This window comes from Gouania willdenowi, chromosome 1 (genome assembly GCF_900634775.1).
Source record: "Gouania willdenowi chromosome 1, fGouWil2.1, whole genome shotgun sequence".
Taxonomy (NCBI): Eukaryota; Metazoa; Chordata; class Actinopteri; order Blenniiformes; family Gobiesocidae; genus Gouania; species Gouania willdenowi.
Genome location: NC_041044.1, coordinates 41,012,104 through 41,028,393, shown reverse-complemented (window position 1 = coordinate 41,028,393; position 16,290 = coordinate 41,012,104). Strand labels below are relative to the sequence as shown.

General features: G+C 35.1%; 1 protein-coding gene across 1 annotated transcript; it reads right to left on the bottom strand.

Annotated features, from left to right (window-relative positions):
• Positions 1–629: 629 nt before the first annotated feature.
• LOC114467613 (target of Myb protein 1) lies at positions 630–13,676 on the bottom strand. The gene is made up of 15 exons (XM_028454051.1): positions 13,490–13,676; positions 9,520–9,604; positions 7,805–7,883; positions 6,853–7,002; positions 6,046–6,180; positions 5,207–5,356; positions 4,539–4,655; positions 3,370–3,503; positions 3,253–3,295; positions 3,036–3,168; positions 2,837–2,903; positions 1,522–1,597; positions 1,382–1,438; positions 1,247–1,289; positions 630–1,161 (listed from the first exon to the last, which is right to left on the bottom strand). The coding sequence occupies exons 1-15, from the start codon at positions 13,560–13,562 to the stop codon at positions 1,016–1,018; spliced, it is 1,488 nt and encodes a 495-aa protein (XP_028309852.1). The 5' UTR covers positions 13,563–13,676; the 3' UTR covers positions 630–1,015.
• Between the last annotated feature and the right edge of the window lie 2,614 nt (positions 13,677–16,290).

The window sequence follows — 16,290 nt, the reverse complement described above, 5'->3', positions numbered from 1 at the left end:
ATTTTTTTCTCGTGAAAATATGTCAATGTTACATCTAAATGTTAATTATTAAATCTAAATGTTAATTTGTAAATGTTGACACTTTTCAATTTTTTTTTTTTTTTAAACATGGGAGTGTCCATACATTCGGACCAAATGTATGGACACTCCCATGTTTAAAAAAAAAAAAAAAAAAAAAAAATAGTGATGAAATGCGCAATCCGGATCTGATCTGGATGAAATTTGGAGAGGTAGCTAAAGAACCAACCTGACAAAACTGAGTCAAATTTCATAAAGATATTTACAAACTGAAATATGATTTTTTTGAAATTTCAGTTTATTTTTCAAACTGATCCAGAATCAGTATATTGATCCAGGTCCCCTTCAAAATTTATTGGAATATTCCATGACATAAGGTCTATGTATGGTTAAATAAAAAAAAGAAAAAGAAAGGAAAAATCCGGTAAATATTTTTGACGTAATCCTGCTAACAGACAAAAATAAATAAATAAATAAAAATTCTTTAGTCAAGGCACTGCTGTGAGTATAAATGTGCCTTTTTTGAAAGTGCATGTGGTATATATTAATAGGTAATTAGAATGAATGAACCAGTAAAATAAAAAAAGAATAAAAATGTAAAGAAAAATGTATTTAATAGTGTAATTATCTTTATTCTTTGAAAAAAACATTTGAATCATTAGAAACACGCTAGCATTGCTTTTTCTGAGTGACTTATTCAATCAAATCTAACTAACCAAGATAATAAAACATGTCTCATTTATTCTCCTCTAATAAAATCATCTCTTTGAGACGAAGGCACAGTGTGGCTTCGTGTTTAAATTCTTCATTTGTAATAATAATATCAGTTCTCACACAACGATATATAGTACATTTGTTTACATGTACAGGAAGACAGTAACTATTAATAAACAGTCAAAGAGCATTATTGAAATGGATAAACTAGGCAGCAGTCTCTTTAGATGGAGGTACATTTTTTTGCTGGTTTGTTGACCTTCACACTTCACTATTTCATCGCTCAAAGTGAAAAAAGCTGGTCATGTGACGTGTCCGGCTGGCAGCTGGATTGTGGCGGTGCTCTGACGGTGGAGGACGGCGTGTTTCCAACCACATGACTGCCGTGGTCCGACGCTTTCGCTCGATCTTCAAGGAACTTGTCAAAATCTGTAAAAGAGGAAGAGTTTTTGTGACTGATTCTTAACTGAGAACAGAAAACAGGCATTTATGAGGAGGAAAAATAATATCAGACCTTCACTGGATATGCCCTCGCAAACCGACGACTGATCCTCTGGCTTTTTTTTTTGTTAAGAGAGAAAAACATAAATAAATACCATAAAATCACAACGTGTGAAATTATATAACAATGTGTATCGTTATGCCTCACCACGTCACATGACAACCATCTGTCAATCTCTTTGGGCAGGTTATTTGCTGGGAGCGCCTGAGAAAAACGTAGAAAAACTCAATAAATACACCCTGATGTTCTATTTACGTGACAATGGGTGTGTATTTTTGTGTACAAACCCCTGCTGTGACCTGCAACCTCGTGTCTAGAGCTCCAGCGAGGCCCTCCACGGCTCCTGGGTCTTCATACCTGACACTGGTGGCACAAATATTAATAAACCTTTCAATAATCTTTTACAGCCATACCTGCACTACTGCCACCTATTTGTTTGTTGACACAACACGGGTAGGGAGAATTTTTTAATTTACTGACACTTCTACAGCTTCAGTCATCAGATAATCTGGAATTGAATATGCTGTTCTGATTTCTTCTCCTGGATACAGACCGTATTGTGCTATATCACCGGGAAATGTAAATGTTTATTACAGTGATTACGGGGTAGGCGTATATACTGTAAGCTTTCTACCTTCAGCCTACTCCTTTTTTGAGCTTCTATAACTGAGTAATGTAAATGTTGTAAAACTGCTCAAACTAAAATAAACATATTTGACCAATGGCCAGAATTTTAGCAAGGGTATCATACACTTAGAAATCAAAGATGTACAGTATGAAGCACTTTTTAAAACAGATATTGGCAGTTATCTGGATCACTGATCCTGATCATGGTACCATGATTATTCACACTTTAAAGGCTTGGAAGAAATGTATATCCACCATTAATAATCATACAGTAGGTCCAAAAGTATGGATATCCTCATGATTTAGAAAAATCCCAATGAAATGCACAATTGGGATCTGATCGGGATGAAACTCATTGGGGTAACTGAGGAACCAGATTGTCATAACTTAGTCAAATTCCATGAAGATCAGTTGATTACAAACCAAAATGTGACCAATGATGAGAGACAGAGATTGTTTTTATTTTTAAAACTGATTCAGAATCAGTATATTGATCTGGATCTCTTTTCAAAATGTAATGGAATCTTCCATTGTGTAAGGTTTATCTTTGGTTAGTAGTACCGATAATGTAATTCTGCTAACAGACAAACAAGCAAACAAATGTAGGTGAAAATATGACCATTTATTTACTATATTGTTAGAGCTGTGGTTCCCAACCTTTAATGGATCATGACCCCATTTTTTTTAGAATTAATTTTTGATCATGTTTGTTTTATCACTAGGATTATTGAGGGTTTCTCAGAGATGCAGGAAGGAAGCCCAATAATACATTGGGGGGTGGTTTTGATAAGGAATTAACATTGGAACAAGGTTAAAAGCTAAAAAAAAAAATTGATTTGCATGATATAGGACATTTAAGTCACATTCTCTGCCTTTTTTTAAAAAAAGTTCAACAGAGAAGCTATTGTGTCTTGAATAAAAGAAGGATTAAAACTGGATTTCCATTGATGACAGTCAACAGTTATCACCTCTAACCTTTTCCTCTGATCAGCCAGTGAGCTTCCTCTGGTTTGGGCGAACATGTCAAAATCTTCTTCTTCTTCTGCACAAACAAAGATTGAGATTTTAGGGATTGTTTGCTGAAGATTTGAAGGATTTAAAACATCAACATTTTAATGGCTTGAGGATGAAGTTTGCATCAGTTTAGCAGAAGCAGTGCCACACGTCCGCTTACTGGGATTGGCTGGTTTCTGTTGGTTATCCTGGGTGCTGCCTGTTGATTGGCTGGTTGCTGTGATCACTGCAGGCTGTGTAACGTCTGAAGGCTCGGGGTCGACATCAGTGTCACGTGGTTTTGTGGAGTTGCTCTGAGAATGTGAGGACACAAAGCAGCTTGTGTTTTCTAAGGAGGAACTTCTTCATTATTCACCAACAACAGGATGTGTTCTTACCTGCTGTGTGTCTGGGATTTGGGCTTTGTTTAGCCTCTCAAACCTAAAGCAGAGTCAATGTTTAGTGATATATACTCGCTGCTCATTACAGAGAAACAGAGGAAAGCTGGGGTTCACCTCTCATAGCGGATGAAGGCGTTGTTGAGGTCGTCGTTGACCATCAGCAGTTCTTCAGTGAAACCTTCGTCCACCAGCTGAGGGATGAGCTCCACCACTCGACTCTGCATGTTTTTACACACTGAGAACAGCTGCTGCTCCAACACAGGAAGAGAACGTAAAACAATGTTAAAACTATGTCAAAAAGAATCAATGTATTCATTAAGATTTAGGTCAATTAACCTTTTCCTACATGTCCCAGAAACCTCTGAGAAGGTCTCTGCAAAAGCACAAGTGGCCATGTTAATACATATATTCGCGATATCTTTCCGTTAGCTTCACCTAACCAAACACTGGCTGTGTTTCCATTACCCTTGGAAATGCACAAAATCTAAATAGCGCAAGAAAAACTGGTGATGGGAACACGTGAATTTCTGACATATCGCTAAAAAGTTTTAACGCTTTCATGAGGAGGAATTTCAGACGTTTCGATATTGAAATGTGTCAGAAAAGCGTCATGGAAACACTTTCTCCGCAAGAGCGTAAAACATAAAACACGGCGCAGTACGTGTAACAGAAGAGCAGACAGAGACCTTTCTTAGCATTATACTTTAAATGTATTACTGCCACATTAGACATGAAACAACAAATGAATACGGAGTGTTATAAGGAGGTTTGGAGCGTCCATCTTCTTTAAAACAAACAGTTTTAAGAAAGTAAAAGTAAAAACACTTCTATGCATCCGTCTACGGGACTCCACATCCCACAATGCAAAGTCATTAGGACAGTGTTTAAGGTGAAGATAAAAACAAACTTTCAAGTGGCAATTTTAACCTTTTACATTTTTCTTCTCGAGCATATGATCTTCTATTCATTTCGTGCAACTTATTTCTTAAAGTTGCACACATGCACTAATGCAGGGATGTTCAAGTCCAGTGCTCGAGAGCCCCTGTCCTGCTACGCTTTATAATCCACTGTGAATAACCACCGGAGTATCTAAAACATGCAGGACAGCAGCTCTCCAGGGCCAGACTTGGCCACTTCCACTCTAATGTGTTCAAACCTTGTTTCCCTCAGCAAACAAGCACCTCACTTGTCATTATTATGAGAAGTACGAGGGTCAAATAACTGAAAACACGCAGGAAAAATAAACATATTATAAATACCTATTAAAATAAATACACACACACCTGTAGCAGCTCTGTGTCGTCAGGCTGACTCTGTCCAGGTTTAAGTTCAGTCAGTAATTCAGACATCACGGTTAAATTTCCCTTCACCAGAGCCAGCTCACTGCGGAGCTTCTGCTCCTGGAGAAGAAGAAACACCAATTTCAGCAAGTTCATTTTGTCTTTCTTTATCAATAATATGTTCAGGTTTTCTTCTATTCAACTTCTTTTTTTATAGAAATTTACTTTGATCTCCTGAGAGATCAAACTCTCAAGGACACATCAAAGCGGTCACCAGGCGCTTCTGAGGAAGACTGGCAGTTGACAGTCGAAACATGTCAGGAGATCAAAAAAAGTTGTCTGAATAAAATAAACCAATAACATATTGAGAAGAAAAGCTGTCAAAAGTTAAAAATTAAAGAAAAGGTAAATTTTTCTTCATCCAGACATGAGCTTAATCATAACATTGTCATTTTTCAGTTTGTTTTTATAAAAATGAAGCTGTGAAAAATAGAAAATCACCGATCTAGATTTAATTTGTGAAATTATATATTAGCACTTATATCTGTGAAATTTTTTTTAATTAATTTTAGATACATTCCTGCTGCATTTAAAAGCTAATTGTTATTATTAACTTTGTTCTCTTTCTTTTCTGTAGTCTCTCACTCTTTGTCTTATAAAGTTCATTGTACCTGCTCTGCAGAAAGTGGCACTGCCCTCCCACTGGGCTGAACTGGAGCCGAGTTATTCAGAGTGGGAGCACTGGAGGGAGTTGGTGGTTGTGAGTGTTGTGTGGATGCTGGGATCGCCGTGGTCTCTGGAGCCTCGTTCTCAGGTATGCTCTGCAGGAGGCATCAGAGAGGTGAGATGAAAACAACAACAACATGACTTTGACTAGGGCTGTGTTTCAAACTCAATGAGTATATACTGTCTACTATATACAATAAGTAGGATTAGGATGGTGACTGTTCCCACTCAAGTATACTTCCAAGTTTCCCAAGATGCATTTGGAACCTACAACGACAAAAACCTTGTTCACACTGAGGCTAAATATCTCTGTTGATTCTCCACCTTTGAAAGTTCTGAAAACATTTTAAGTGAGAAAGTGATCAAGTAGAATATCAACATGTGGTAATTTGATCCATAAATCTTACGGAAACACATTTCATGCTGACATTTTGGAGATTTTCTGAGAATCTGACAAAACTTCTGGTTGACTTCAAAATAAGAGCCCTATTTACAAAAGTGTTAAAATAACTAATGGAAGACACAAAGAGATGCTTTTGTTTTGAAAAACGGGATGTTAGATTTTTAGCTTGAAGCCGGTCCCAGGACGACTTTACGTTCATGGGACTGGGGCGGTTGAGTATGACCAGTGTTCCCACCGTGCATACGGGTATTCCTCGCATACTCAATCCTTTCATACTATCTAATTAGTGAATACACTACATACTAATTTTGACTTAGTATGAGTAGTACGTTAGTATGACATTTACAACACAGCCTCGGTGTGCCACTTCCTGTCTCTCACCCGGTTTGGGGTGTGGATGGGAGACAGAGCATCCAGGTCAGTCATGGGGAACTCCAGACCTCGTCTCCTCAGGTCATCGTATACGTACACCACCCCCGTCAAAGAGGGGAAGCTACGAAATGCATCCGCCCATGACTAGGGACGAGAGAGAGAGAAATAAACATGTTAAGGAAATGGAAGAAGTTTTATTATTATACTCGACCACAGCTCACAGAACAAAAATTATCCCATTTGTCCGACTCTCAAAACACTCACTTTGCTAAATGTTTTCATTCCTTCTAACAGGATTACACATTTACATGTCAGAGCCATTATTTCCAAGAGTGATGTGTAACTATCTGAAGGAAGTTGTATTAAATATCTAAAGTTCAACCTGTAAAATACGATGATAATTATCTCTTTTGTTCCTTATTGTCACTGTAAATATACAGTAATTGGTTGTACTGCTTTTCATTACTGATGTTTCTGTAATATTTATGCTGCCAAAACACACAAACTAATTCCCTGAAAGTGCAAACATACACATTTGGCCACACCTTCTCATTTAAATTAAATAAAAAGGTGTGTCTAAATATTTCACTGGTAGTTTTATGGTAATCAAAAGATTGCTCATTCAAAAGTTGTTGGAAAATATCATCAGTTCATTTTTAAACGTTTTATTTTGGGGGGTTTTATTTAAGAAAGATGGCAACTGCCACCCCATAAAAACAGCATTTATTTGAACTAAGATTGTAATCAGAAGACAAGTATTTCAATGATTTATTGAAGACGCCATTTTGTAGAGCCCTTTACGTCCCGTCACCCTACCTGTATGAGGCTGAGGATCCGGTCGTGGAGGGCAGTGGGAGGATTAAATTTAGGCAGAATACATCGAACCAAAACGCTTTCAACAAACTCCTGCGACGCCACCAAAACATGAAACCTATGACCACAGTTCTTCACGCAGGTCTCGAGAACCTAAAGGAAAGAAAATGGCATTTCAAAAAAAACAAAAAAAAAAAAACAAGTTGAAACAAAATTGACTTTTTCTTCCCGTTGCAAATAAACAAACACAAATGTTTGTTCGTCCATGTTTTATGTGACAGACACAACTATCAACTATTTATCCTTGTCCTTATCCAGTTTTCAGATAAAAACATAGAATAAACCTCATAGATCAATAAATTGAAGGTCATTTGCTTGAAAAAATAAATAAATGATGTAACAGGTTGAAATTGCTGCTTGAAAGTTTGTTTTTCCACTGTAAACACTCTGACATTTTCGATAAGAAAGTTTTGCGCAATGCATTGTGGGATGTGGAGTCCTGTAGACGGATGCATAGAAGTGTTTTTACTTCATTCTTACTGTGATTTGTTCTAATCTGTATTCGTAACACACTATAACAAACTCTGGGGTTGCCAGAAATTTGTGAATTTAAAATTGGGTCACGACCCGAAAAAGTTTGGGAACCACTGCATTAAAGGCTACATTTTGAGCCATTTAATATACATTTTGGCCAGCTTGGGGCCGGGGCTGAATTTTTTTCACTCTTCAAAAGCCACTAATATACAGGACTCCACATCCCACAATGCAATAGATGAAACTTTACCAACCGCGTCAATAAGCAGTGTTTACAGTGGAGATGAAAACAAACTTTCGAGCTGCATCTTCAATCTTTTACATCTTTTTTTTTCAATTGATCTTGGATTTATTTATTCCATGAAGCCAACACTATGTCTATCTCCAGCAACTGTAAACATGAAGTCAGATCATTACTCACAGTGAGAGCCAACATGATCTCTCTGAAGTTCTTATTTCCAACTATTCTCCTCTTAATAGCTTTGACGGCATCTTTAGGCCTGAAGGCAAAAAAAACCCACAAAGCATTAGAAAGTGTTTGTTTGGTTAAAGGCAAGGCAAATGTATTTGTATAGCGCATTTTATACACAAGGCAACTCAATGTGCTTTACATGATAAAACATTCAACAGCTTAAAATCAATAAGAACATTAGAGTCGACAGAAAAGAGAACAAGCATTCATCAAACTTACTGTAACAAAATATGAGTTTTCCTGATAATAAAGTTGATCATAACGTCAATCCTCTCTAGTCTATACAAGAATCCTTCTGTCCAAATATAACAGGGCGTAAAGAGGTCTAAAAAGAGGAAGAAATGTCGATCCCTACGTGAAACAGGGACTAATCTTACTAACGACACAAACACAGCAGGTTTTATGCTCACACTGAGCCTTCTGCTTAAAGTCCATATTATGAATAGGGCTGTGAAAAAACATCGATTTCACATTTTTTTAAGTGCCGATTTTAAATCGATTTTTAATTTTTTTAAATCTATTTTTTTTGGGGGGGGGGGGATTTAATCAATATTTTTGTGTATTTGTGCAATATTTCAGTGATTACCATATTTTTCAGACTATAAGGCGCACCGGATTATAAGGCACACAATCAATGAATGGGTCTGACCGGTTCTATTTTCATACATAAGGTGCACTGGTTTGTTATTATTATTATTATTATTATAACACAAAATATAGAACATTACACTCACTTTTTCAGTTCAGTATGTTGAAGCACAGTACAGGTACATATCACTCCACGAGGCACCTGACTACGGTAGCCCTGAAGCGCCAAAAATCCATCAAGCGGTGCAGCTTCATAGTTTACTAAAGTTGTACTAAAACATTTTAACACATTAATTTCATACATAAGGCGCACTGTCGATATTTGAGAAAATAAAGGATTTTAAGTGCGCCATATAGTCCGAAAAATACGGTACAATGCTTTCAAAGTGTTGCAATGGATACTTGATGCGTGTGTAAAACTGCATTTTCTTTTTTTTCAGTGAAAATGTGCGAAAACACTAATAATAAATAATAAATAGGACGTTTTGAAGCAAACAGTTTTGACTCAATTTGTCCTCTGAATGATCATTATCTTCTGATGAACATGTACAGCAACTTGATTTTTCATCTCTACCTTTAATTTTGATATTAACTGGGTAGAATATCGTGATGACATCGCAATAAAATCGCATCGTGACCCAAGTATCGTGATATGCATCGTATTGCAACATCTTTGCCAATACTCACCCATAATCATGAATGGATTACACAGTATAAACAAATTAAAGCACACACACGTCAAAAACATGTACAGCCTCACAATATTTCATGTACATGCATGTTAATCCCAACAAAATAAATATGGAAAAGTTGTCCAGCATTTATTATGTTTAGTAAAAATCAGGAAAGATCTGAACTTGATTGAGTTTAACTGATGTTGAAGAGATTTTATTATACCTTGTAAAAACAATAGACTAAATTATGAGAGGGTGTCACACCTGGAAGGATCATCCTAACCTTAGGGATCACAGCTGATATTTAGGATTTTTAATAACACAACTTTAGGATGAAATGTTTTTTTTAAAAAAACAATTTCTGAGAGTATGACAACACAAAAAAAAAGAATCCATCCCTACCCCTCATCTGTTTCATTAATGATGTCACAGATCTCCATGATGAGCCCCCAGTCCTCCACCTGCAGAGCTCCACTGGTCGCTCGCTCTGTGAGCAAAAAAAAACACTTCTTTAGAAATCTCCCATTGCACTAAGACAGTAGTCATCAACACGGTGCCCTGGTGCCCGCATGGAAGGGTGGGGTGCCCTCAGGTGCCCTCACGTCTAAAATCTGATTCACTTACCAGGCTTCACGCTCACAAAGATAAATACAGGTTATATAGTCAGGGCCAATGCTGCTGAACCTGATATGTTTTTTTTATATTAAGTTAATCATCTTTAAATGTTCATTTTTACTGAAACTTTATGACAAATGTGTTCAAGTATTGCAGATAGGTTTTTGTTAAAGACGCAGCAGATTATGATGTTTTTCAAATTTAAAAAATAAAAGTGGGGTTTTATAAAATCTGAAATGATTGTTGAATTGTGAAAACATGTTTCCATTAGTTAAAAATAGCTTGTGGCTTGAAAAATAGGAACATGATGACTTCCTATGAAATGTTTCATAAGCGGTCATTTGAAAATGAATCAGTTGCATAAATTAAGTTATGTTGAAACTGATATTTTCCACCATTTTAAGTTAATGTTCCCTTATTTTCTGGTAGCCCTTTGGGTTATTCAGTCACTGGAGTAGCTCACAAATACTTGTATATTTGTTTTATATCATCATGTGTATTTGCACACTATTTAATAATTTATTTAACCACGTATTTTAATCCTTTTTCTTATTCTTGTGTTAATATAACCATTGTCTTTGTCTTTATGTTTGTTTGTATTCATGTACAGTATGTATCCTTTGCTTGTGTTTCTTTTCATTTCTGTTATAATTTCTAACTTGGAACGACTGGAACCAAACTACAGTGTCATTCCACGTCATTTCAACAAAAGGTCTCAAAAAATTCTGAAATTTTTAACAATTTTTTCGTGATTATTCAACTGTAAATGTTTAGTTTGCTTGGATGAATACTTGTCATAGATATGGACAATTTAGTGAGGGGGTGTATGTGTCGATTCCCATGCGTCTTTTTTTCAGCTTCCAATATACATCACATAGGAAACTAAGATTTGGTATAGTAATACAGCTCCACCTATTCTCTCAGAATATACAAAAACAATCTGCTATACATTGTGTCTGATGGACATGCCAGACCCTCAAAATTGGAAAAAAGTTTGTCGAGGTTTGGGTCTGGAACATGTTTGGGTCTTCAGTAAACAACTTAACATATGTCTCAGCTCCCTGTTATTTTATCAGCTTTGAGCCATGAACATAGACTGTTCACATCACTAATGATTAGTCACATATATGCATTGGTTCTTGGGTGACACTTTTTTTTTAACTATTTTCTTTGACCCATAACTGCATGTGGGAATGCAAGACAACAATTTTTCTTCATGCAACATCTTCATTTTTATTTTGAACCCCAACTTTGGGGCTATTTCACCACTCGCAAATATTGAAAATCCCTTGTGTCTTAGAATAATTTATGTCCACGTCCAAGATGTGCACTGTAGTGTTCCCTATAAGTTTGGATGGATCTCATGATGAAGGTTGGTAATAATGTAAAGAATATTTAATTATTAGTATTCAGATAGGCTAATTGTTCTGATAAGTATTCAACCAAAAGGCTTTTTGCACAATTGTTGGTTTCTGAAAAATGAATAACAGCAAAGTTTGGAGAACCTGCTTAATGAACATGATTTTTTTTTATTTTTTAAATAACCAACCAACTAACGCAACTATAAGCTTCTGTCTGTTTACTCAATGTGTTTACACAGTACCTGTTTACACAGTACCTGTTTACACAATCATACCAGATACTGTCTTTGGTGGGAATAACCCTTAAAAAGAGGTAAAAGACTTTTCACTATCCATGGATCTCATCTCTGTTTTTGCACACACTAAGAAAGACAGAGTTGTTTAACTTTAAACTATTAAATCTGTATACTTTTGAACGTGAAGGGAAACATTTTGGCTTGTTCTCACTAGGAAAGTGACGCAGAATTCATCAAGCTGTGGGTGATTGTATTTACATTAGGGGAACTTGAGCTGGGTGTGAAACTCATTTGAACTTGAGTGGGTGGGAAGAGAAAAATCCTGGAATTATTTTAAAGAAAAAACTTTATTATGCATCACTTTTAAGACTTTCATTTGATAGAAATCCCTTTGAAAAACATTTGGTTTCTGGATGCAATGAGTTTGGCTCTCAGGCCTTGAGTTTGACACGTTTAGTTTGGATTAGTTTAAACCAGATTAGCTGTTTTTTTTTTGTTTTGTTTTTTGCAATCACATTCATAAAGCGTATTTACTTGTTCAAATAAAATGCAACAACAGGATAAATTAGGCCAAACAAGAAGACACAGTCATCATTATAACTCACAACCTTTTCCTAAATGTCCTAAATCTAAGAACTTAGATGTATACACAAGAAAATATTATCACATATTAAATGTTTCATGTTGAAACTTAAAACAGTTCCGACCTTTTTAAGCTACTGCCAGCCTTGATTATTATTATTATTATCTCACCCTCTAGTTTAAGTAAAATCGTGAAAATGTATCATTTAAGAACCTCTTTTCAAACGGTTAGCCCTTCAGACTGTACAGTACCTATGATGTAACTCAATGTTTCAGAACGTTTGGTGACCCCTGCGTTAAACTACACTTCAAAGTTGGGTTTAATAACAACCTCATAAACAATGTGTTGTAAGAGATATTGCCAAAATTATAATCTGTTCATAAGGAAGTGACGTTTGGAAGAGATGGAGCATTCAGTCCATCTGGGGTTATTGAGGAGCTATGGAAACAGATTAGGACCAGTTTTGATGGAGTATATAATGAATTGGCCCTAATCAGCTTCTGTAGATTTGACTTTTATCACAACGTTGTAGTTTAAGTTTATTCTTGACATTTCGGCTATTTTCTTGATTTGCCCAAAACTATTTTCTCCATCAAAACTGATCCTAATCCGCTTCCGTAGGTTTCACCGAGTTCACATAAATCTGCAAATCTCCTTATTCCTTTCCAGCAGTCTTTCTCTCTCTCTCTCTCTCTCTCTCTCTCTCTCTCTTTCTTTCTCTCTCTCTCTCTCTCTCTCTCTCTCTCTCTTTCTTTCTCTCTCTCTCTCTCTCTCTTTCTCTCTCTCTCTCTCCCTCCTTCCTTCAGCTCCTCCAGTGCTTCATGTGACTGTCAGCTGCTTCTGTGCAGCTCACATTAGTGTGGAGAAGTTAGTGTGTGTGTGTGTGTGTGTGTGTGTGTGGTGTGTGGGTGTGTGTGTGTGTGTGTGTGTGTGTGTGTGTGTGTGGTGTGTGTGTGTGTGTGTGTGTGTGTGTGTGTGTGTGTGTGTGTCAGACAGTTCCTCATGAGTTTACACTCACAGCTTTTGAGGCAGGACTTGAAACTTCTGTAGAAACATTGGAGTCATGTTTAAAAATGGTCATGGTAAAAAAAAATAAGTATATATTATTATTATAAATTAAAAAAAAAAAAATACAAATAATAATAAAATAAAAATAAAATGCGTGTTTTTTTTGTTTTTTTTTTTTAAACACGATAGTTTGTACCACAACAACACTATGGGTGAATCCTGTGCATCAAATAATAAACGGGCAGATGTTAAAATAAACCATAGGTAAGGAAATTGTGCGGAAACGCAAAGCTGCAAGTTGATTGGCTTAGAAAAATGTCAGTCAACGTGTAACGACCAATCAGATGTCATCCCACCTCTAACTGTAACTAGTTTGCGAGGAACACCTATTTTGTTGTTAATATACTTTTTTATTATTATTATAGTAATGACCACATTCATTTTAAAACGTAAAATATACGTTTTAAGCACACTTCAAAGTCATTCTGAATTATTTCTTTTTAACATTACATTTGTAAATGTGCAAAAGGAAAGGAGAAGATAACATGGTAGCAGTAACAGTGTCTCACCTATTCTCTGACCGACGGGTGTAGAGAAGGTGTTTCCGATCAGGTATTCCATTGTCTCTCCGAGGGTAAACATCGTGGATATTTAGTAACAAACGTGTAGTTTGAAAAAGGGAAAAAAAAAAAAAAAAAAACGAGACGAAGCTGGATCCGCTCCTCCGTGTTTCCTTGTTGCTTTTCCTCATCCACGCGCTGCTGCTGCTGCTGCTGCTGCTGCTGGTGGTGTCCACGTGGGGGCGCACGAGCCCTCAGAGGAGGTCACGTGAAATCACACAGGAAATAACAGACAAACCACAACACTGCAAAGCGTACACAATGTTGAGCAATGACATTACAAAAAAGACTCCACATGAATTATTAATCTACACATCTACTGCATTAGTGTCTTTATTAATTTTATTTTTTGACAAGGTAACGAGTTGTAATCAATGACAGAACATTTAATAAAAATGGGGAACATCTGGGTTTTTAAAGTAACTAATTTGCCTATACAACCGTTCAATGGCTATGTAATGCTTATTATATTAATAAATATAATATTATCAAAGGAACATGAAGACTTCAACAGTCATTACCAAGAAATGTCTTTGTTGTTATTTTGTTGGATTAAAGCAGTGGTTCACCACCTATTAAGGGTCGTGACCCCATTTTGATACCACAAATTTCTGGCGACCCCAGAAACTGAAAAAAATAACAAATTTACTTTAGACCCTTTGATTGTTTGTAAACATTGTGACGTATTTGTGGGGCGGGGCTTTGCCTGGAAGCAAAACCACAATAGTCTTCGTTTTTTCTGAGCACGAGTGTCCGCTGGAATCATATAAAACTTTAACTTACGTCCACTAATGTTAATCCTCCTATTCTAGCACCCAAACACACAACAATAAGACATTCTAAAGCTGTAACATTAACAGTCTTTAGCCAGCGGCGTTTCCTGTTTTTGCCACTAGCTAGAGTTGTGACGTCACTCGTGACGTGGGCCATTAAGGGGTCTATATTATTATTTTTTTCTTTCTAATTTTCTATTTGGGAAGGCGAAAGTATAGAATACAGTTATCTGAGATTGTGTGTGGTGTATTAATTTCGAAAAAACAATTATAATTTTAAAAAATTACAAAAATATATATTTTTTATTAATATTTGATTATTTAATTGTTTAATTTCGATACTGTATTTTTAACTAGGTTTATATTTAAGGAAGTGAAAGTATTGGATACAATTGTTTGAGATTGCGTCTGTTGTTGTTAAAGAATAAAATAATATTTTTTATTATTGTTTATTATTATTATTATTATTATTATTATTATTATTATTATTATTATTTTAGAAATTACACAAATATAATTTTAATCAGATTTTTTTTTAAATAATAATTTACTTTTTTTTTTTTTTTTTTTTCTTTTTTTTTTCATTTTTTTTTTTTTTTTTTTTTTTTTTTTTTTTTCAGAGAGAAGAGAGAAATAAGAGAAAAAAAAATAAGAAAAAAAAAATAATAATAATAATAATTTACTAGACATTTAAAGCGACCACATTTGCATTCCGGGCGACCTCATATGGGGTCATGATCTCAAGGTTGAAAAACACTGGATTAAATGATCTATACATGAGGGTTTTAAATCATCCTTGTCTTGAAAGTGCTAGTATTTACAATTAGTTAGAATGTGTTGGTAAGTTGAATTTAAAAACAATTTATTCACAAGATGAGCTTTTATCTCCTTCAGTCTCAGCTTCACAGAAACCTTCATGGGAATGGTTTTATAACCTTCTATAACCTTGTTCACTACATTTCAAATGTTTTTTATTAGTTTGAAATTGTATGACTGTGGAGGTCATTAAAAACAAATAAATCATTGTCGTGTTGAAGAAACCAATTCAATGTGATTTTATTATTATTATTATTATTATTATTATTACATTTTACATGCATAATGAAATGAGTTGCTGCTGTGTTAATGAGCAGATTAACAAGTGGGTGCATTCATGCAATTTAACCACTAGGTGGCAGCATTTAATCTATAAAGACACTATTATTGAAAATGATTTGATTTTATCTCTAAAACAAATTAAAAAGATCATAAATGCAATTCCAGCAAATATTGTATGATGATTGCAATGTACATAGCTTTAATTGCACAATTATATTTACTTCATTTAAACAACGTTTATTTCTTGGAGATCCATGACGCATTATAGCTGCTGCACAGTAGTGGTCAGGGCCAGGCAATTTTATGAAAAAACTGTAAAGGCAGATTTATAATGGCTGTCAATATATTTAAAATCCATTTTCTTAACCGGCTTGTTCCTTTTTTTCTGGGTCACAGGGATATACAGTATTTAATAAATTATGTTTTTTTTTTCTAATCTAGACCTGATTTAAAAAAAATCCAAAATGTTCAGAGCCGTACTTAAAAAAAATATTTTTTAATAATTTGAAAAATTTAACAGCAGGTTTATGTTAAACAAATTAAACCTAAATTAAATTAATTAAACATAAATTAAGTTAAATTAAATGTAACTAATTAAAACATTTTGTTATTATTATTATTTTCTTTTTTCCCTTTTACATTCTTTTTTAAATATCTACGTCTGTAAATGAAAAATAAATTGCAAATTTAAAATTGGGTTATAAACAAAAAAATCTTTTACTTGTATCCATTGTTTTTCATCTAAAATCCAATTCTGTATAAAATACAAAACGTGTGTGTGTGTGTGTGTGTGTGTGTGTGTGTGTGTGTGTGTGTGTGTGTGTGTGTGTGTGTGTGTGTGTGTGTGTGTGCGTGAGTGTGTGTGTGTGTGTGTGTGTG

What these genes read in the sequence shown, in the direction of transcription:
- LOC114467613 (XM_028454051.1), bottom strand. Translation starts at nt 13,562, where the DNA reads ATGTTTACCCTCGGAGAGACAATGGAATACCTGATCGGAAACACCTTC. An exon ending in GGATCCTCAGCCTCATACAG is followed by an intron (nt 6,181 to 6,852) that starts GTAGGGTGACGG and finishes TCTCGTCCCTAG; the next exon opens with TCATGGGCGGATGCATTTCG. An exon ending in CCATCCACACCCCAAACCGG is followed by an intron (nt 5,357 to 6,045) that starts GTGAGAGACAGG and finishes TGCCTCCTGCAG; the next exon opens with AGCATACCTGAGAACGAGGC.